Source organism: Corapipo altera, unplaced genomic scaffold (assembly GCF_003945725.1).
Source record: "Corapipo altera isolate COAL_440 unplaced genomic scaffold, ASM394572v1 112, whole genome shotgun sequence".
Taxonomy (NCBI): Eukaryota; Metazoa; Chordata; class Aves; order Passeriformes; family Pipridae; genus Corapipo; species Corapipo altera.
Window position 1 is genome coordinate 954,928 of NW_020884899.1, and position 22,861 is coordinate 977,788.

A 22,861-nucleotide genomic window follows, 5' to 3' on the forward strand; every position below is an offset into this window, starting at 1 on the left:
ATGGGTATGTCTGTGTATGGGTATGTCTGTGTTGGGGTGTGTGTGTGCACGTATGGACTAGAAGATATTGAAATGCAAAGGTTCCTACAGCTAACGTATTATTGGGTAAACCTGAAAAAAAAAGCTCTCCATAGTAAATTTGTAGTAGAGCTTCTGTGCTGCAAGGGTATTTAAAGCAGGTTTGACATGGAAAAAACTGCTCGTGGTAAGAACCTTTCCTTCCCATTGATGTGTCTACAGAGGGCTAAAAATATCCTGAATACCCAGCATTCGGTCTGTGTAACACTCTTAAGACTGCATTAACTTCATTGCAGTAACTTGTTTTATAGGCTCAGTTCATCATGACCTATAAAATGTTAAGCTGAAGTGCTTTAAATATCTGCTAACACCGTGTGCCAGCCTGGGAGTACAAGGCAGTGTGCTGTGAAGCGGCAAAGGCAGAGCTGTGCTGAGGAAGTGGCACGCACTCCCATGTCACTGAGATAAACAGGGGGAGCAGCTCAATAATGGATGAGACAGGCAGCCAATCTGCAGAGAAAACAGCAATTCTACCTGAATCCTTCCTTTGGTTTTATTTTACCACTGTGACGGTAGTTTTCGAGATTGCTCCTTAAAAAAACCCCACGAGTTGACTGCCACACTAAACTAAGGGGCACACGTGCAAACTCCTTCATTCACAGCTATTACAGCAAAGGAAAAAAATAAAGACCTCTTTTTATTTGTGGCAGTACTACTTCTGCTAATTATTGTTCTGCATTATGAAGAAGGTAAAATGCAAAGAGGGAAATTATCTGTATTTTTCAGTAACCATGGCCCATTTATTAAGCAATTAGATTGCAATTTTACTATTAGAGAGAAAAAAAAAGAAATGTTGTAAAATACCACTATTGATTGTATCTTTGATCCTTAAACTCTTCCTTTTTAGCAACCTCATTAATGTCAAAATGCCACAAATATGGCCACCCCTTTTTAGACTGTATACCCTGGGCACAGGCAGAATCTATGGGATTCAATAAAGAAGATTTTCTTATTGAATTCAGCTAAAAGCTTAATTGAGTCACAAAGGTCAGAAGGTTCTTTTTATTTTAAATAGGAGATTATTCTGTGGCAGAAGGAAAATTACAGAATATGAGATCTGCTCATTTCTATACCACTCTGTAGCTAGTTTTTCATTTTTAAACCCATGTTACTCTTCTACTCCTTTCCTCTGAATTAAACATCTTCACTGTAATAACCCTTAAATTCCATTTCATTTGTGTTACTAATGAAAACTTTACACTTTCATGGCTACTGCTGACTTTTAACGCTAAAAAGGACTCATAATTTACTTACATATATTAAATCTGTATTAATCTCTCCTAATTTACGATCTACACCCTGCTCTGCCCATCTTCACGTACCTTTCCCACGTCAGTTCTGTTTACTAAGTGATATTCAACAGATTTCCTATAGTGCAATGAACCTTTAACAGGCAGCTTTTAATTGCCTCGCACAGGAAACCACATCACTATTAATTCCACAGCAACAGTATGAAATAAAACTATTGCTTCTCAGACTCCAGAGCAATTAGACCTCTCGGCTATTTGGCTAACTCTGCTTCATGATACCCAGTGCAGTTAATTATATTTTTTGATGTTAATAGTCTCTGTCAGTTTCAAGCATAACTCCTCTTTGATGAATATTTAAATTATATTTGAATAAAAAAAAATAATCTTGGTTACATTTCATATTCAGCAGTCATCACAGCTTAATAAAGGTCTCCTCAGCAAGGCCTGAGATAAATGGCTATATGAACACATGTATAAAGTCCTAAATCAACTTATCAGATAATGTAGCTGTTTTGGCTAAGTATTATAGAGGTTATAGGCGGGTTGGAGGAATTAACAGGCTTCAACTATTACATTATTATTCTATATGAACTAAATTTGGCACGGCAACATACAAGTAAACCACAGTTTTTCAACAATAAAGTTCTGAGTGCAACTGAACCAGGAACTTATATTGCCTAGAGTAGAAATATGGAAACTATGTAAAATCCATACAAGCTCATCCAAGAGGACACAACATTCAACTGAAAGGTGCTGAAGGTTCAGCAATGTCGTCTCAGTCAAGTTATCAAACGTTAGCAAATTACCAAGATAGGTAATTACAGACCCAAAACAGAGAGCACGTGATTAACTGTGGGCTACACAGTGTGCACACCTGGCAGAGCCCATTTCAGCAAGCACAAAAAGCCCACGTGAAAATCACAGGCTGATGTATTTTATATGATGCTCAGATATACATGCAACAGCATATAATATTTAAAATTTTACGTATACATATGTATAGTCACATTTATTTTCACCCATGAATAGCAAGGCAAGGCTGATGAGTATGTATATACGATCCTACAGATAAGATATGTGCTGACTTAAGAAGAATTTGATGGTGGTTTTGCTAAAATAAAGGAAGAGAACAGCTTGAATACAAGATATGAAAACACTATATAGAATATCAAGCTACACCCTAGAAAAATAATGAATCCCATCTTTCTTGAAGTAAACTAAATCTAAATTTTAAATGTCATTAGTTGGTATGGATGATCCTTTTGTTGTTTCCTTTGTAGCTTGTCCAATGTCATGACTACATCCACATGCCTGTGTGTTATGTGCTTGCACATGTGCAATGTAATTTCTTCGGCAGAAAATTAAAATAGAACATGCTGCAAAAAGATGATCAAGTACCACTGACAGCTATTTCCCTTCACCTGACTGCTCAGAACCTCATAATATGAGGATTTGTATTTAATTTACTAAGTAATGCCATGATAGAACAACCCCATTAATAAAACCCCCTATTTTTAATGAGTAAGACTAGACCTACTACTTTCATATTAAGAATTAATGATAGTGAAAATGTACAATGCCTGATAAGGTTCTTCTCAGTCACGGGTATTCCTGTTTTCTGCAGTATGCTCCATGACAATTCCAGGCTCTGTGATTATGCCTTGTTCATGAAAACAGGTTACAAGTATTTCTGCTTTTTTCTTTATATTTGAGTCATAACAAATATGAACACATAGAAACACACAGAAAACAAAACAAAACAAAAATCAATCTGGCCATGGCTCGGTATTGTGAAAAGCTCAGTTTCAAAATAAAGAGCATTTTAAGCTTCTGTTGCATCTAAATACTCACAGGGCTGGCTGCTGTACTAAAACCTATGTCTGTTCCAGATTAGAAGTCTTAATTTAAAAGGGTGCTTACAAAAAGCTATCTAATGTTGATAATCTTGTATGGTAAATGTTTTGTGAAGCAGTTGTCAGGCAGCTGGAACAGAAAGCACTGGCACACCAAAGCAAAGGAAGGAGCTGGTACGTGAGATCAGCGTCACTGCCACAGAGTGTACCCATCCACTACAGCCTGGGCTACCCTGTCATCAGCACTGGCATCTCCCTGCCACAAAGAGAACAGACAGGCAAGCTCTTCATCACCAGAAAGCAGAAAAAGACAAGGTGCCCCTTTTATTGGGAGATGCTTTTCACCACATTAGCAAAGAGAGGCAACCTTCTGCTGCAGGAGGAGAAACAAGGGAAAAAGCAAGGATGGCAGCAGGGGTCAGCAGAGCCCTTGCCTAAGCCTGGTAGACCCCGAAGTGCAGTGTGCCATCCCCTCAGTCACAGGCAGTTTGAATGGCAGTGGGAAAACCCACCCGTGGAAAGGTTGTAGGTCACACCATGAAATGCAAACCTGAAACACGGAATCGCCCCTGGGCCCTGGCTGAGGGAACTGGTTCTAAAGGAGGTACTGAAATGCTTTTTATGGAAGTCTTGCAAAGGCTGGAATTCAGGTGACCCCACAGCAGGTTTCGCCTTTGACCAGTGAAGCACCCTGTGCCAAGTCTGCTTGTGGGCACACCTTTCTGCTCCGATGAGTGAGAATCATCACAGGGCATTTTACCCACTGTCCACCCAAGCCTGGAGTCTGTGGAAGATTTTCTTTATTCACTGACATTATGGAACAGACCAAACTTGTTTTTACTTGCAAGGACACTACTACAGTGTGATAGAGCTTCTCTGAGGACCTGACAAGCAGGAAGAGGAAAGAGGGTCCAAAAGATGGGTCTTCTTCAGAATGGAACTCATTTTGTTTCCTTTCAAAAATGTCTGACTCATTTACAGACAGGACTTTTCAAAATTATGTATTTCTTGGATATATGACTAGGCGGAAAAGAATGAATGCCTCCCTTCTCCCAACCTCCCATGGGATGGATTAAGAAAAAAATCAGTCCTGGGAGAAGGAATGGATATGATGCTGCTTCCTCCAGCTTCCCCTTGGTCAGCCCGTGGGGCAGGAGGCACGCCCTGACATTCTGGAGACCCTCCACTTCAGTGCAGCTGTCGGGCAGAGGGGTGATGGACAGGGCAGGTTAAGAGCATTGCCATGGGAGGGAAGCTGGTGGTAACAAAAACCCAAACAAGAACTGCTCCCTGGGGCCACCACTGACAGGGTAACTGAAGGTACACGTGTGGCCTGGGCTATAGATAGGACAGGGGACGTGCCACAGGAAAAACAAACACTGCTGAAGAGGATTTATTCCTCTTTTAATCCTTTTCTGCAACAATGGTTTAAAAGGGGAGGGTATTTAAAAAAATTACAGTTCCCTAATTTCATCTATTATACCTGACGTATTCTTAAATTTAACTTTACCTATGAAAATGAGGTTTGCTTTGTTGGTGCATATTTAAAAAGCAAAATGATAGTGATTTATTATGTTTAGTAAAAATGTAAAGTTCACATAAAGCTACAATTATAGTATAAATAGATGAAAATAGAATTTAAAGGCCATTTCAGTGCAAAATTGATGCAACCGCCTTTCTCTTGCAGCTCAAAAATAAACTCAATATACCAACTGTGAGATTACTTTTTTCTAATGTGGATGTTCACATGGCCTGTAAAGGAAGTTTAAACATTTTGCATTTTCTTCTTTTTAATGTTTACAACTATACTCTTGGTATCACAGCATTTTAAAAAAATTAAAAATTCAAGGTATTTTAGCCTCTGTTAGGAGGGGAACAATGTTTTCTTTGTGAAGTTAACGATAATTTGACTGTCAAGAGTAAATGCTTGAATTTTGCATCTAGGTAAATGATTTCATAGATTAAGAGTGAATAGGCTGCATTTTCTTTAAATACAAAACATTAATTTTCTACTAGTCCTAACAATAGCTATAACTAGAAGCTGCTCAAAAAATAAAGTGTACAGATTGGAACAGACCTGACATTTTTTAAATATGGTATTTATCAAGATTTAAAATTTGCAGGAAAAAAAAAAAAATAAGATCTACTTGCACTGTCCCGGAACCACAAAGATAGTTATCCTGTCCAATCGTGACAACTAATAACAATAATAAATAAACATGAACTTTTGCCAAACAAAAAATTTAGGACTAGGAAAAATGATTCCTACTAAACAATCACTATTTTAAATTCAAAAAGAAAGGTGGTATCATGCAAAAATCCATCTGAGCATCTTATCATTCCACTATAAAACGACATACATTACAGGCCTTTGATTTGAAATGAATTTTAATTATGTATTTACAAGTACTTTTAAATATCTGTTATCATTTTAAGCTAATAAAACTGAAACGTTGACATTTTGTGTTATCTGTGTAACCCTTCAGTGCCTCTCCTAACAAAAACCTGTTGTCCTTTGCAGCTGGCACTGGAGGCAGAAACTCTTGATGGCCACGCAGGATTTTTGCACACAACTCCCATGATCCACCTGCACTCTGCCTGCCCTGGAGAGGATCTAAGGCCAGGGCACGAGGCAATTTTATCCTGTTCCTTGTCAAATCCCTGCCATGCCCACAAAGAGCAGGACCAGTCACCCTGATCGACTTCAAAGTTCCGTGACAGTTTCTGCTGCAGCCACACAAATGCACTTTATGAGCAAGCAACCAGAGCAATTTCCTCAGGCTGCTTTGCATCTTCTGCTTCCCTGTTCATTTAATTTCCTTTTAAATGAAAAGGAAACAGAAGAGATTTGTCCCTGCTAAAGGACAGTGGAGCACCGAGGAGTCTGATTATTTTAAGATCTAAGTGCCTGAAACGTGGGTCCTCTGCCACTCACTTATGCTACTTGCTCACCAAATATTCTAGAAACAAGCTTATTTCTATACTGAACTTCAGCACGTGGTAGGATCTCTCAAACCTGACAGTATGCAAACACTGGGGTTAATTATCAGAGAAGTGTGAAAGAGGAGAAGGATTTTCTAAAGGTCTAGTCTCTTTCTTCAAAGCTTTAATTTTAACCATGCCAGTCTGAAGTTTACATAGAACCTAAATACATCTGGAAGACTTTATTCTGGAATAATTGGGATGTAATTTCAATCAGGGACCGAAAATTTAATAACTACTTTACAAAGGTAAAAGAAAAGCAATGAAGTCATTAGTGTTCCAGTCAGGCTTCCCAGGGAAGCATTAAGTTAAAAATCTTTTGAGAACTGCTGAAAGGAAAGAAAAGGGTGAAGGAGAAAAGATTAAGTAGCAGCTCACTCTGAGAAAGAGGAGTTGATGCATCAGTGGGCACTGGCAAAGTGTGTGCCAGTATCTCAAATTCTCTGGAAGGGGAGCAGGGCACGTGATTACATGGCTTTGTGTTAAACTGGAAACCTCATCTTATTTTTCAATCTTCAGATTTCACAGTATTGATCTCATTAAGCCACTGTTTTCACCTTGTAACTGCAGTAAATGGAGTTGTTGTGCAAAAGCTGTGGAGTGATGTTGCAAGTGAATGATGAGTATTTAATAATTGCCGTGGAACTCCATTTAACTGCACGTCTAAACTGAATTGAGTGGTCAAATGCAGTGGTGACAAGGCTGACTTGACAAAAACATGTCATTAGTCCTTAAAAGTAAACACTGCAGGATTTTAAGTAGCAACAGAGAAACTATTGTTGCTTATTTATAAAGGTAGGGAACAAGAGCTTTCCCTGTCACCAAATGTTCTTTTTTTTTTTCCTATCAGTTAAAAAAAAAGGAAAATCAATGAATCTGCTAGTCCTTCAGGTGAGATTTTTCTATGCAATTGCTGCCATCAAAATACAGTTGATGTGTTACTTTTATACATCAGACCAAGGATATGTGCTGAGCACCAAACAACAGTTGCTTAGACAACAAAAAATTATGATCACCAATGTAGTTATAAATAAATGAGATACAAGAACTTCTAATATTTCATAAGAAATTTGCAACATTCTCCTATGCTTGCAATATAGCACAAATTGAGCAATTTTGGAAAAGATTAAGCAAGACAAGAAACAGTTTTTCTACTTAATAACAGGTTCTGAGAAAGAAAACTATGAAAGCAAACTTGCAAATTGCTATAAATGCCAGACAAAAATAGGAAGCAAAGTGTCAAGTGATCTTTGCCATTTGTTCAGACAAAAAAAAAAGAGAACAAAAATGAAAAACTCTCTGAGCATAGATAATCTGAACCAATGTCCTACATGTGATCACAGCTTCCTTTTAATGTTGAATAAAGCACAAGAGTAGAAGATGGGGGATGTTCAAAAATACTCTCTGCTATCATAACCTTAGAGTTGATTAACTGAAAGGGAAGGATTGAAATTTCAGCTTTCCAGTAACAGTCTGATGTCACTTCAAGCAAGATTGTGCCTCTGTATTTGTCTCTGACTACCTTAATCTGTATTTTTGCAGTGAACATAAGGAAGACTTTGATCAAAACACAACATGCATTTTACACAACAAGGAAGTCTACAGAGAGGCACTACATTTACAAAAGCAATTGAAGGTGGTTTCAAAGGGAGTTGACAGATTAGAGGATGATGACACTGCTGCTGCAGTCTCAATGGAAATCTGGCTTGATCTAATTAACAACTACGAACTAGAACCACAAGAAGATAATTCAAACATGATTTAAAGAAGTTATATTACCTTTTTACTAGTGTAGCAATGGAACCTTTCCCTACTGATCACAGAACAAGTCACAGGTTCAACACTGAAGAAGAATAAAAGGCCTGATATCCTTAATCTACCTCCAGCATTTGAAATTGAAGTCTGAAATATGTGACTACAGAAGTAGAAAACATCCACATATTCACACAAAAATAATAAAAAATTGTAGGAGTCCCACTCACAACAACTTGAGTGAATTGGTAAATTGAAATGGAAGATTATTTGAAGAGGTGACTCTGTGTTAGTGAGTGTTCTGAGGTCCAAACAGAGCAGAGGCAAAGCAGCACAGCACGCAGGACAACCTGCATACTTCCCTTGACACATCTGTGTACATGCACCAGAAAGCTCCCAGGTTATTCCCATCTCCTTTTTGTTCAGATTCCTCACCCTAGGAAAAAATGCACTGGGAGGAAAACTTCCCACCAAGGCTGAACTTATCCAGGCTTGCAGTTTAAGGCAGCAGCAGTTCCAGGGACTGATTTGTGCTGACATTTCCACAACTGTCAGCACGAGGTGACTGCTGCCTCACACGGCCTTTAGCACAGGACTGTCTGTGAGTCTGAGCTCTGATGCACCTTTTGTACTAAAAACACTTTTACTGGCACCTGGGGACATGGTTTAGAGGTGGACTTGGCAGTGCTAGGCTAATGGTTGGATTTGATGATCTGAGAAGTCTTTCCCTACCTAAATGATTCTATGTTCTTCTGTCTTCTCTGAATGACAACTGCTGTCACTAAGAGAATGTAACTTGTGCTTATGTGCACATGTATGCTTAAACACACGTGTACAATGACATATAATCACCCTGGCAGGTAATCATTCTGACATTTTCCACTGGTTGCATTTTTTGGGTGGGAACTACAGCAGTGATTTACTTCATTTACTGAAAAATGCAGCAGCCATTTGGTACCATTCTGAGGGTTGTTTGACCACCTGAAAGACAAGGAGATAGGGAATCTCCAAATAAGTGAATTGTTTTCTTCTCTTCCTGCCTTTTAACCTTTGCTCACAAAATGAGGAAAAAAAACCCCTTCTTATTGCAATTGGTAGTTTATATTTCCTTTTAATATTAGATAGAAATAATACTACCTGAGTAGCAAAGTGGCAACTGCAACTCAACACTTCCTCCAGGATATAGTAGTTATACAGTACATAACTCTCTCTATTAACTCAGGCATTTCTCCTCTCTGGTCCTCAACATGTTCTGTGTATTTTTACCTTTGTGTCATAATCTTGTAGGCGTCTGGCAGGAAGCATTCTGTGTTCTCCATCTGGAAGGGGTCAGCATCACAGATCTTGTCGTCTGTCCGCCCATAGTTGGCACTCTCTATCATGATGACATCGCTGCCCGGGCACCGCAGGTCGATGGAGTAACCTTCGCAGGAGAGCTCCCTCCTCACCAAACCGAACGGGAGTGCTGCCCGGCTGAAACCTAAGGAGGGAAAAAGGGGAAAAGGGGATTGAACCCAAAGGATAAAGGCACTGGACTCCTCCCTTTCTGTCACACCAGCACTGACCCCGTCAGTGTGCTGAAGGCAGGGCACCCTTACGCGGTTTGACTGGAACCACGTCAAGTGGAGCATCTTTCATGGAAGTGTCACATCCCTGCACCACTGCTGGGTCCTTAATCTGGGAAAGGAGGAAATTCCTTGTCACTGCTTCTAATCCTGGTGCAGGCAGACAGTGGAGTCTGTCTGCATGACTACACTGCACGTTCCACTGCCCTCCTCTTCTCTCTGCTCCTGTCTCCACTCCTTGGGCACAGTCAGACAGGCTGTGTCTGAAGGCAGCAGAGCAGGCAGGATTTGCAGAAGTGATTTTAAAAACAGAAAACAAAACAACCACAAAAAAACCTAAAGCCATAGTTCCAACTTCCAACTTCATTAGTCTTTCTTACTTTGTGTCTCACTCTCTCCAGGAAGAGTTGGTTGCTTTTGCTTAGCTATTCTGTGACTTGATCCAATAGACATGCTGACACTTTACCTGGTTGAACTTCAGGGTCCTCACTATGTCTCTTACATAAATTAAACCACATATAGATAAGATTTTGAACAAATATAGAAATGATCAGTACCACAAATTGCAGATGTGTGCTGTACAAAATCTCCCCCTCTCAAAAATGATACACGTGTTTCACAGAATTCTCATTTTTAAAATGTTTTTTCTACATAAGAGAATTTCTAAAAATAAGTAACTTCTCCAGTGAAGCAGCACAAAATACTTTAGAAACAAAACAAGGTTCAGCTATTCATCCATGTGTTTAGTCTTTTAGAGACATTTCTTTATGCAAAAAATATATTACATCAGAAGAAAAACTATCTGTATACTACAGTTTCTTGTACACAATTACTGATGGATTATTATCAAACAGAGTATTCCTGTTTCTTACAAATCTGTGTGTGCATTACTGCCTTTTGGAAGACAAGCTGAGTAACATGGTAGTGCCAAAATCCTATTTCTTTAAAACAGTAAATCCTTCCTAAGTTTTTACTAGAATTATAGATATTTCCTATTCTTTAAAAATGTCTTCGTAACACAGTAGCACAAGGTCATTAATATTTCAGTGCAGGCTGTTGGAGACCAGTTGTGACAGCACAGAGGAATAGCTTCTACATATGGAAAGTTGGAGTTCTACGGTGTTTTGAAGGCAAAGAAAATAAACTTTTCTTAAAAAGTATGAGGAGTTAGAAGAGGCAAGGAAATAAGATCTAAAAAAACCACAAGACAACCTGAGATAACCCTTTGATAGGAAATTTTCACACGAACCAGAGGCTGTCACTTTTTCTACTGAATTAATGATCTGTGGATTAAAACTCCTACCGTATGAAGATGATGATCTGTTCGGGCTGCAAAAATAAAGTTTTTTATAACTATCACGCCAGATAGAGCCAATCCCCCCATCCACCCCTCCAGTACCTGCACGCCCCTGCCTTCCCCTGGCACCAGCACCAGCCTTTGTATGTGTATGATCTGACACAAGGGGTTGGTGTGACCCCAGTTCAGAAGAACCGGTGAGTTCCAGAAGGAGCAGCTCCTGGACTGGCCGTGGATTCCCCTGGCACAAGGGAAGCAGAAGGTCAGAGCACAGTGACCAGCTCTGCCTTTACTTAATATTTTGTGGGATCATCTCCTACGTGAAAGCAGCCCCGTTACCCTGCCAGCACGTTTCAGGGTTTGTTAACGGGGGAGGGAGCCACACTGCTGGGAAAGCACCAAGTGCCATCCCCAGTTCACTCCTGGCCACCAGTTCAGCCACACATACCAGGAGCAATAACACACACTATTATTAGAGGCTTGCTGAAGTGTCATGAGCTGATACCTGGGAAGAGCTGAAACACGAATCCGTCACATTTACATCCTCCATGTTCCTCCCATGCAGCAAATTAACACAAGGAAGGCAGAGGCTGCTCCTGGCTCAGCGAGGGCGTGAGGTGGGCACAGGGAAGGCACAGCAGCTCCTCTGATCAGTGACCACTGTGACAGCCACGGTGGGACCCAATGTAATGCCACTAGTCACTGTCATTGCTGCATCCCCCCTCCTGTCAGCTCTAGTGCTGTCCAGATAAGCTCACCCCTCCAGCTGGCAGCACTGGTGCCCGCATCTCCTGCACTCACCACGTGTGGCACCACCACGGCCTGTCCAGGGAGCCCACCACTCCCAAACTCCTTGGGTTTCCATCAGCAAGGAGGGGAACAGCTCCTACAGCTGCCCAAAGAGGTGTCTGACCAGGGCAGGAGGGCAGGGTGGACAGGGCACAGCTGCAGCACGTGCCACACCGAGTTCCCTGTGACGGGCACCGACCTCACGGATCCTGCAGCACAGGCTCCACTTCTGCCTGGAAACATCCCGAATTCAAACACGAGACCTCTGCAGCTTGCTACAAAGAAATCAGCTGCCTGCAAATCTTATTTCATCATCTGTGGCAACCACTATAAGGACTATGAATGTGTTTTATCCTGCAATTTTTCCCCCTGCAGGCATCCGTGAGAAGTTCTGTATTAGAACTTCTGTATTAGAACAAACATAAAAAATACTAGAGCAAGGTTAGATCACTTCACAGGCAACAGAGGACACACCTGAGATTGCAATGTAGGTGTTACATTGCAAAAGCAGAAAGCAATAAAGCAAAACAACGCAGTGTATGCTAGGTGGGAATGCTGCTCTAAGGAATCTCTATGGCGCAGGAAGAATTTTAACTAAATAAAATAAATAAATTTAGAGTCCACTGGCAGAGCTGCTGTGATCTTTATGCTGAAGCTTTATTTGTAATTTTCTCCTATCACCAAAGAAAAAATAAGTGTATCAACAAGCAAAGTGTAATTCAATCCATCTTGCAATCCTGACAATCGAAGAAAGAACTTGTGGGAGGCCCTGTGAGCGAAAAATCAATATTGCAGCTTTGTGCCGTGCAAATGTGAATACTGCCAAATAGCAGTGCTTAGGGTAAAATGAACTGTTTTGCTCCATTTTCTCCTCTCTGAACAAATGATTTTGAAACAACAGCTTCTTTTGGAGCTATAAAACGTCAAGCAATAACTCCCTGCGCTTTAGGCAAGTGATTGGAATAAATACCTCTTGGCAACAGGTGCAATGACTTAGGACTGAAATTCATTTACATTCAGGAGATAATTCCCGATAAACAGATGCACTGCCACAGGATGGAAGTCTGAGCAACTGCTATCTGAATGCTTCAGCATCATTCCAGAGTTTCTCAGACTCAAGTGTGTGGCTCTGTCAATAATGGATGTTGTCACCAGTAACTTTGGATCTCCAACGCAATTCCCCGGGAGTGTTCTCAGCACTGCATTTTCTATCCAACCTGCACTCAACCTGCTCTTGCCTTACTGTACCTGGAACAAACCTATTTTGTTTGGCAGCCAAAATCAACGTTCCTCCTCTTCCTGCTAAAGGTTTCAAGGCAAGCTGTGCCCCAATGACAGGGCTCCTGCTGCTGCCACCCAGAGACACAACACCCTTCCCAGCTGCAAAGACCTTCCCGGGGCTTGGGCTGGGACTTCCAGCACAACCTAAACACTGACTCGAGTCTCTTACCACACTCACCATATGCTGTCTCTGATTCACTCTTTGTGTACATTAATCACTGTTGGATGTGACTGGTTTTGGTTTATTTTTTTTTTCAAAAATGGAAGAAGATTAATATCTAATGAGAAAAAGAGCATTGTTTCTGTCCTGCTGACCATTTTGATCATAGAAAAGCTTCCTGGCAAACATATGTTTCCTGCACTTCATATCTGCCTACGAATTAGTTGAGTGCAGGCTCTTTACTGAGAGAAGCAAATAAACTGCTTTTGCAAAATCGCATTTCCGAGGAAAAAAGGTAGAGGGGATTTTTAGTGGTAATATACATTCTTTAATGCTTTATTGATCAACACACATAGAAAAACAAAATTAAAGGAAACATCACAAACAAATACCCTTCCTCTGATATTTTAGTATATCAAATAAAAAAATACAAGTTCTATGAAAGGAGACTAACTCAGAATCACGTTTCAGAAATATGGTAAATTCACATTTGGCTAAAAATTTTTAACTCGAGTTTGCAATGCCTTATTTACCATTCTACTGTCTTGGTTCCTCCAGAGAAACTATTTGTCTCTACAAGGATAACCTAAATTTGTCAAAGTGCAAAGAAAAGTTAATAATTCACAGCATCCTGCCCACTTGCATACCATCTTTCTGAGCTGTCAATAATAAGAGAGTGAGCTAAGTTTGGTAGATAAAAGCAAAAAGGCACCACCACATTTGAATGTTCACCCCATACAGAGGAAAAACAGTGGAATGTAAACAGGCTAACATCAGTACTCAACATCAGAAGCAAGGAACCTTTGATTAAAACTTAAAGCATAGAGAAAGTCAACATGGAAATACAACATTATTTCAAAAATGCAGATACTTGAAGAACTGAGAATCCAAAACAAATCTCTGTAGAAATAAATATATATGTCTCTGCGAGTAAGGAAATATTGCTGCTCGTGTTATTTGGCTGTAAGAGAAAGGTCTTTTGAAAAGAGCACATCTTTTCAAGCAGAATGTTTACAGTTGTCTCTTTCACAATCTCTTTTATTTTACCATATCATGCAACGTGATGATTTAAGTTCTACACAAGATGAAGTGATGCGTCCCGGGCAGCATTTCAATAATATATATTTAACAAATGCAAAGCCCGACGAAAACTGTGCTGAGAATTCCCTCCCTCTCCAGCGAAGTGCATACGTGCACACACGGGAGGGTGCAGGGAGACAGCTGAACACACTCTGCCATCTGAAAATCATGCAAATGCTCAACATGGGCCCTGCAAAGCTTTTACAGTTCCACAGACAAGCCTCAGCATCCTGCAGTTTCTAAAGAATCCCATGAACTCCATCGAAGGAGACTTTTCTCCCCATCTCTCAGCAGTGTATGTATTTCACACAGACAAGCATGTTATTTTGTTAAACAGCTTTTAAATTATCCAATCCTGGTCAACAGATCACTACCAACTACTACAAGGACAGAGGCAATTTAAATGATAAGTATGCTTTCTCATCCTATCTTTGAAGGAAACAAGTCACTCTGGCAAGCATGTCTATTAAAAGATTACACTGGCACAGTAAGAGCTGCTGACACTGCCCAGAGGTCTGGAGTTCACAGCTTCTCTTTCAGGGGAGCCCCCACAGCCAGCCCAGCACACAAACCCCTCTGTTCACTCGGGTCACACTGAGCAGGAAGCAATCACTGCAAAAATATTCTCTGCCATTTTATGTATGTACCCATTCTTGGCAATTAATGTGCTGGAAGGAGGGGACACCGAGAGAAAAGGGATTATTTAGCGAGGGAAATCTATTTTCTAGCGAGAGACATCTTCCTCCTTTATTGCAAACTCATTCATAAAAATGGGATTAATGCAAAACAAGGTACATGGAAGTGTCTCATCACCTGAACTTTAACAAAGAGGAACAGAGTCCTCTTCGGAACAGACTTGACCATTTAAATTACACGGAGGCAAAGCAACTTCTTCACTGAATAAATGAGCTGTGATTCTTAACACTGCTTTCTAGAATTCTGTTCCTCAGATGTTTCATATTTTAATTACTTGACTAAAATCTGGAAGCCTACCTCTTACAGACTAGAAATACAAATTGCTATCAATAAAAGCTTTTAAAACTCTTAAGTATCTAATGAAGGCTTTTTAGAAATATTTTTTACATTTTACTGGAACACGATTTAGTCTTTCAAAAAATTAAAATTTTAAAAATCTCTGTCAAATTCTAATGTTTTTCAAGATTCGGTGCGAGCAGCAGAATTACATCTGCAAGTAATTTTCTGTAATTGTATGCTTAATATTCAGTATGCATAAACATAAAGTACGTATGTCTGCTTAATGAAATTCAGGAGAGGAGCCAGAGTTACACCCTCTGACTCACACCAGGACGGGTCCTGCCTTCCAGGTTCACTGAAACTCATTACAATTTTCCTTCTACGTTTTCCAGTCTCCATGCAATTCTCAAAAATAACCCTATGAGGCTCTCTTCAGCAAAAAAAAAAAAAAGAGTCAGGGCTTACCTACTTTCTGCGCCCTGCTGAATGATTCAGCAAAACCCTCAAGTGAGCAGCAGCACTCACAGCACTCAGCCTTCCCATCTGACAGCGTCGGTCCCTCCCTGCACGGCTGCCAAGGAGCTCAGGGGAATCCTCCTGAACAGCTCTCACCCCTCGCTCAGAAGGGCAAGGATGTGTCTCTGAGGTGGCACAATTAAAGGGGTTTTTTGGGCAGTGTTTTTGTGAGGGTTTGTGTGTGTGTGTGTGTGTGTGTGTGTGCACTTAATAGCAGGAGAGGAAAGAGGACAGGGATGAGAGCTCCATGGACAGACCTGCAGACACAGTCCTGCAATCACCCAGAACACACAGACCAGCCCGGGCAGCAGCCATGCACACATCCCACACAGTCCCAACCCTATCTGGAAGGAATCCCCACCAGGGGAAAAGAGACAGTTTGGTCTTCATGCCCATTTAATCCTTCACCTGCCTGCTGAGGCTGCCATTAGAGTGCTAATTAATGCTAAACTGTGAAAATGGGCTTCTGCACTTTGAATCCAGCCACGCTGAAACTGGAGAGAAACCACTAATTCCTTTAATGAAAGTCACCAAACCAGAGCCTGGTTCCTGGCAGCATTTTAGCAGTGCCTACATATGGCAGATGGAAACCACGTGATCTAAACATGAAAGTCTAAATATCTAATATAAAAATACGTGTTCTTCAGTTCTCACTTAGAACCACATTTTATTCTCATCTGCATGCACCTTTCCTATCCCTTTCAGTGGGAGCTGTATGCATGAGAGCAAGACTTTGCCCTCTTGATCTAAAATTATCCCAGTTTAAAACAGCACTCATCTGTCAATGATATTTCTTTTCTTTTGCCAGCCAGATGTCTGTTCTCAGGCTGCAAGAATCTCCTTCCTTTTTTCCTTCACATCACACACACTTGATCCTCTGCCAGCCCACAGAAAGCACTCTACCCTTTTCTTTCTCGCCATTAAATACATTGCATCTTCAACATTTCTCAAGGCAAGTAAGTCCCATGGTCTTTGTAAACCCCCCTCCTGGAGGTTATCTCCAGTTTACCCACTGTGAACTCTCTGAGCACACCACCTGTCAGGAAGCAGAAGCTTCTGAATCAGAAACAACCTCCGAGAGAGGGAGGTAAGACACACAAAGGCTGATGGGTCAGAAATGTTGTGTCAACAGGATTTCCCATTGAATTATTTCCTCTGCATAGGATACTGGGAGTAGAATAAAAATAAATAGTATTTATTTTCTACAAAAATTTATTTTGATAACAATTTTTATTTCCATTTATCTCAATCACTTTTGATTGGAAACCATGTGTTGAGGAGGGGCAGAGGAAGAGGAAGAAAGCAGAACTTCCATCAGCAGTACTCAGAGTGACCAGCTGACAAAAGAAATATGCTTTTATTCCCATCACTAAGAATCCCAAAGCCTTGTCACCTCAGAGGTTGAGAGAAGCCATGAAGAGTTGTATAATTTCCCTGGGAATATGTGCATTGGTGGAAGTCAAATCATGCCAGCAGGTGACATGCTGGGTGCCAGTAACAACCCCTGGTGTCCTGTGTGCATTGCCTTCTTAAATCAGCTGTAGCCTACCCTATGTAAGGAAGGAAAACATTTCATCTCACTAAAATGCCTGATAATTCTGGCTCATTTTAAAGAAAATGCTATTCTATGAGTGCCAGAGTTTAAAATACCAGATACAGCCCTAGTGCTAAAAAATTACCATAGATTTAATTATTGTACAACTGCTATCATATGGCAATATTTGAGATCACAGCTGTAAAATTACAAAGGGGGCACTTTCTTGTTTACAAACAGAATTATATATTCATTACAAATGGAATCAAGAAACAATACAAGAGTTCATATACTCTCTTTTGTTTCAATAAAATGATGGGTGGAGTCAATTGTCACAGTATAATTTACAGTGGAAAAATTATGCGGTTAATTTTAATGAGGGCAAGCTGCTTAAGGAGTGCTTATGAGTATGCAAATAGCACAGCAACCCCCTCTCATTCAGCATTCTCATTCAGCTTCTGAAACATTGCAGAGGACTCAGGAGCAGCAAGAAGAACCAGTGGAAACATAAAGGCTCGAGATCCTGCAGCTGAAACTGCTGAACCAAAATCTACAGTCATGCCTTCTGAAAACAAGGAGAGCCAGGTGATGAATGGACTTCAAGGTAAATGTGCCATCACTTTAACTGTTCCCATAAAGAGATATGAGACAAGAGTAGCAAGCAATCTTGGAAAATACCTGTCAGAGTGAAAGGTTTTCTTCCTGACCTTACCTTCTGTGAAATATTTGTGGATTTCTGAAAGACTATTATAGAGAGGAGAGGGATACATGACACGTAGTTTTTACAACATACTTAAGGTTCTGGCACATTCTGTGAACCACAGAATAATCCTACATAGATACTTGAGAGCATCCTCTGAAAAATAAATTGCATGAAGAAAGGAAAATTATTTCACTTTTATAAATAACTGAGGAAGATACACAGTTCTAACACGCTCCCTGGGCAGCAGGGAGTAAGAATGGCAACACAGGTCCCATTTCCAGAGTAAATAAAAGAAGCATGCACCTTTTCTACCCTGTCAAACTGCTGCTCATCACCTATAAAGGAACTGTGTATCACTGCAAGGCAAGGGAGATGAAGGCACAGGATTGTTAAATTCCACCTGGACTCAAATTCAGGGCTTCTGTGTTTGAATTCTGATCTTCAGTCCTGGAATTTGTCTGTCTCCCTCACCAACTGCCACAATGTGTATGGCAAGAAGAACCAGCTAATGAATGCTCAAATGAAATAACTGAAAAATCAGGATCCCTGAAATCTCTGAGTACTAAGAGAGAAAGGAAACAATTTTCCATAATTATGTGATAAAAGTTCCATATTTAATACTATTTACATTAGGAAGTAACAAAAGGGATGAATAGACACTAACACAACACAGAAAGAAAAACTTTTCATTTGCTGATTACTTCAATTTAGAAGCACACATCTAACAGCTGAAAGACTTTGCTTCCAAAGCTGTTCATTGATCTTAATACAACCCATAATAAAGGGCTAGAAAAGCACGAAACCATGGGGAAAAAATCACTGTTAGGTGCTCAAGAATAAACTCAACAACCAGCAAGACAGAAGTGCTGCACCGTTACTACAGGTGTGGAAGGCAATTTCCTCAGTAATTAATTTCCTCAGTCTTTTGCATGGTGCCTCACTGTCCCAGGTCACGGCTTTCTCTTAGAGAAATCTTTCCCTACGCATCCAAGGCGAGTATTCCAGGGGGAGACAGCTGTGCACTGGAGGACATCTGACTGCTCCACTCTTTTCCACACCACCTAAAATGACTCTTTGCCACCGAGAGCCCCGTGTTGTGCTGATCCATCCTTCAGGGGCACAGGCAGATGGGTGGGTTCTGCCAGTCCCAAGGGACGCTGCCATGTCCCCCCCGGTCCCTCCCCTGCCCACCCCATCACATCCCTCGCTGTGCTCCCACAGCCTCAGCTTTCCCAAGCAAGGAGACTTCCCGAGCGAGCTGGGAGCATGATCAAAGCAGCCATTACGGAGCCTAATTGAGGAGGGAGCTGTTCATCTGCTGGGGATGCCAAGGAGGGAAGGAGAAGGTTAGGGGTGTCCAAAGAAGGCAGGAATGAGCAGGTGTTAGGGTAACTATTCAAATTAGGCATCCTGACATAATCATTTATAACACAGGCTTTGGACTCCCTGGAAGGCACTAAAGCTGGATATCCCATCCATTCTACTCAGTAAGCAAACTGCATTTCTTTTTGGTCCAAACAATGACTGTGTGAGTCTGCAGCACCACAAAGCAAGCTGCATTTAATGAAATTGTTCTCTGCAATTTGTACAATACCAGCTACCACTGCAGGGCCATCTCTGCCACTGCTGACTTTGAACTCCAGATCCTTGCTCTGATTCAGCAAGCTATGGCCCATGTTATCCTTAAATATACCAATAAAGGCAGTGTTTGAGCTCCAGAAAGAACCCTATTTTCCACAATGGTTTTCACATACATAAGCCTCTAGGAGCTTACAAGGGTACTGCATGACTCAAATGCAAAATACAGAAACAGTATTATCTCCCACTGAATTGCTGTCATCTCTGAAGGATGTGTTGAGATCCAACATTATACAACTGTTCACAGCAGCAATTTTGTAATATTTTATCTACTTGAAAATAATAGGGAATTTTAGGTAAGCAGAATCTTAATTACCTCAATTAAGTTCTCATCCTGCATCGCTAATATCGTTGGGAGCTTTGTCATTAACCTCGATGAGTGCAGGACAGATTTTTTAGAATTTAACCTGGACACTCAATATTCTTGTTCTAACGAAAAAGGCATTAATGAGCTTCATTAGGCTACTCCATTTTAAAGAAGTGTCTCCAGCAGCCAGCTTCCCTCAGCAGCCTGATGGGGCACTGGGGCACGAGGGAGCCAGGACTCACACAGGAGTGTTCTGGTCACTGTCTTTTTATTGACTCAATGAGCTCCACGTTCAGCCCCACCATGGGAAGAGCAACACCTTTTGACTCATTTCAGGGACTCCCTGAGGTGGAGATGACAAAATGTGTATACACTTTTGAAATTAAAACCGAGGTGGCGCAGCTGAGAGACTCTATGTAGTGAAATAAACACAATTAAGAAATCCTCCCTGTAATTAAAAAATGACACAAATTTTCTACAGAGTCTGCACGGAAGATCCTCAACCCATTTCAAACACCACCTTTTTTTCCAGTCATCTACTGAGACACATTATGGGAAAACTAGTGATCTTCTATGACCTTCATTTTATTTTATTAAATGCAGCAGACTCTTCATGCTGAATACGAAATAAAAAATATGCAACCCAGGAAAGTACTTTAAGAAAAAATGCCCTTTGGAGGACCCAATTTCAGTCTTGATATATATAATATATATATAATGATATAATATAATGATTCAAATTTGCCAGTGACATTTGAATAAAAATCTCTATTATATTGTTGTGTTCAAAATTCTATTCCGAATTACTAAATTTAGACCAGGTGCTGTAGATCACAACTCAGTCAATGCTTTATAAACAAGGGAAATACATATTTGAAATACAAGTGATTTTAGAACAGACTAGTTGTACTCCCCATCCTTAGCCACATTTTAGGATAGGTTTTCTGTTTCAAACAGCTATCCCACTGGCAGTAGTAAAAGCCCAAATATCAAAATATACTCTTTGTTTACACAACAGTGGCTGATGTATTTTGCTAATAAAGCCTTCAAGGAGAAAATAATTGCCCAAGCAAGGGAAACTGGCACTTGCAGATACCACTTTATCTTTCCCAGGGCTCTAAGGACAATTGAAAAGTATCACTTGTTGCAGTCCCTTGCCTCTGAAAAACCTGGGGGAGAGGGGGGAGAAGGTCAGGAGGTCTGTTATCCCTGCTAGTAAGTGCAGATTAACGAGTCACTACCCGACATAATATCCACTGAATTGCAGTTCTGAGCAACCTGCCTAAAATTCCAAACACTAAACAACACCAAGCCTAATTTGTAGCTGGTTTAGAGCGACACCAACGTGGGATAGGTGTAGCTGGTCGCAGAAATATTGGGGGGGGACATTCAAATTTGGCAGGGAGGGGACTTATGGAAATCCCTCTCCCTAATTAAATCAGAGAATGAGAGTTTGAAGTGGTAAATAATAAATCACAAAGAATCCTCAATCTGGTTGTCAAGGAAACCAGTATGCCTCTGCCATAATTGCTGTGAGCCCAATCTTGCCCTTTTTGACATGGAGCCTTATCAAGCATTCTGGTCAGAGACTGAGAAAGTGGCTTTTCTGTTCCTCTCAGGGAGGGAGCTCAGGCTTGGTAGACTGGGACCGACCAGGAGCTCCAGCACACACCGGCAGCTCCCTGTTGGAATGGGACTGCCTGGAATGGGACTGCCTGGAATGGGACTGCTGGAATGGGACTGCCTGGAATGGGACTGCTGGAATGGGACTGCCTGGAATGGGACTGCTGGAATGGGACTGCCTGGAATGGGACTGCTGGAATGGGACTGCTGGAATGGGACTGCCGGCCTCACCCTGCCCCTGCAGCGCCTCTGACAGCAGCTGTGCTCACTGGAAAGGCATTAATGATTTCCTGGTGCTAACACCCTGAGCCTGGTCACCTTGGCCACTCACAGGTCCCAGGTATTCCCAGTTCCCCTGTGCTCCCTCTCCCCTGAGCACGTCCTCCTGGGAGCAGGAATTCCTTTCACTTGTGGACACGTAAGCTGCTTATGAAAGACACGAGCGGGGAAAGGGAAGTGCAAGACAAAATAAATTCTTTCAAAGGCCCAACAAAACAGATTAAAAATTGACTCCATGCCAAGTCATTCAGAGAGCTCAATGCATCATTGTCTTTTTCCTCTGTGATGATAATTACCTTCTATAAACACATCCAAACTTGTTTTTTCCTTCTGTTTCTGGTGTAATCACACATCGCCGCTGGACACACACCAAACTCTGAGCATAAGCAATTCTCAGGGCTTCAACACCAGGAAGGCCAAAAAGGGAGAAAAGCTATATTGGTGTCTCTATCTCATCCTTCAAGAAATCCTGAAGCAGGTTTTAGAGGAAGCATCTTCAAAGTAAGGAAATAGGAGGAACAACAGGCAAGTACATCATGTTCCCGGCTGACTTTAAGCAAAAGAAAACCCAGAGACAGAGGGAAGAATTGTGAGAAGGAAAAAACCCATAAAAACTCCCTTTAGGAACTACACAGGGAAAAAGACTACCGGAAAGATTTCTCAAAGAAGATTCTTGTTTGAAACTGCTGCAACTACTGACTTGCTGTTTTACCAATGGACAGATCTTCTTTTCATTCCTGATCTAATCCAAGCAGCAACCACCAAACCCATCTTCTTTAACATATTTGTATATATTTAATGTTAGCAAAACATGTAAAAAAGTAACAAGACTGTTACACCCTTGTGATTTTAATTTTTTGCTGCACGATATTCCAATGATCTTTGTTTCATTCAGTACTTAAAGAATGCAAAGAATTCAGCTCAGGATCCGAGTTTCAATGGGACACTCTGGAGGCCCATTATATTATTCCCAAACTTTATCACGACACCACATTTGGGTAAATGTAATTTACAGATTTATTTTTACCCATTACTCAAAGGGGTATAGCATGCTAACAGCACTTTCTTCTGTCTGTTCAGCTGCTACTCAGAGAAAGCTATTTAGTTTTATTGACTCTAGAAATTGTCATTTTTTTTTTTTTTCAGTTTTGAGATAAACCAAACATCTCAAGAAAACATATGGTGAGACACAGTTTTCC

The 22,861-nt window shown here is 40.9% G+C and overlaps 1 protein-coding gene across 23 annotated transcripts in view; it reads right to left on the minus strand.

Annotated features, from left to right (window-relative positions):
• Positions 1 to 22,861, minus strand: part of ADGRL2 (adhesion G protein-coupled receptor L2) — a 173,805-nt gene that overhangs the window by 60,887 nt on the left and 90,057 nt on the right. For all 23 annotated transcript variants that reach the window (XM_027648925.1, XM_027648943.1, XM_027648934.1 and 20 more), the window contains exon 3: positions 9,182 to 9,395. In XM_027648925.1, coding sequence (XP_027504726.1) covers positions 9,182 to 9,395 — 214 coding nt within the window. The remainder of the gene's footprint in view (positions 1 to 9,181; positions 9,396 to 22,861) is intronic.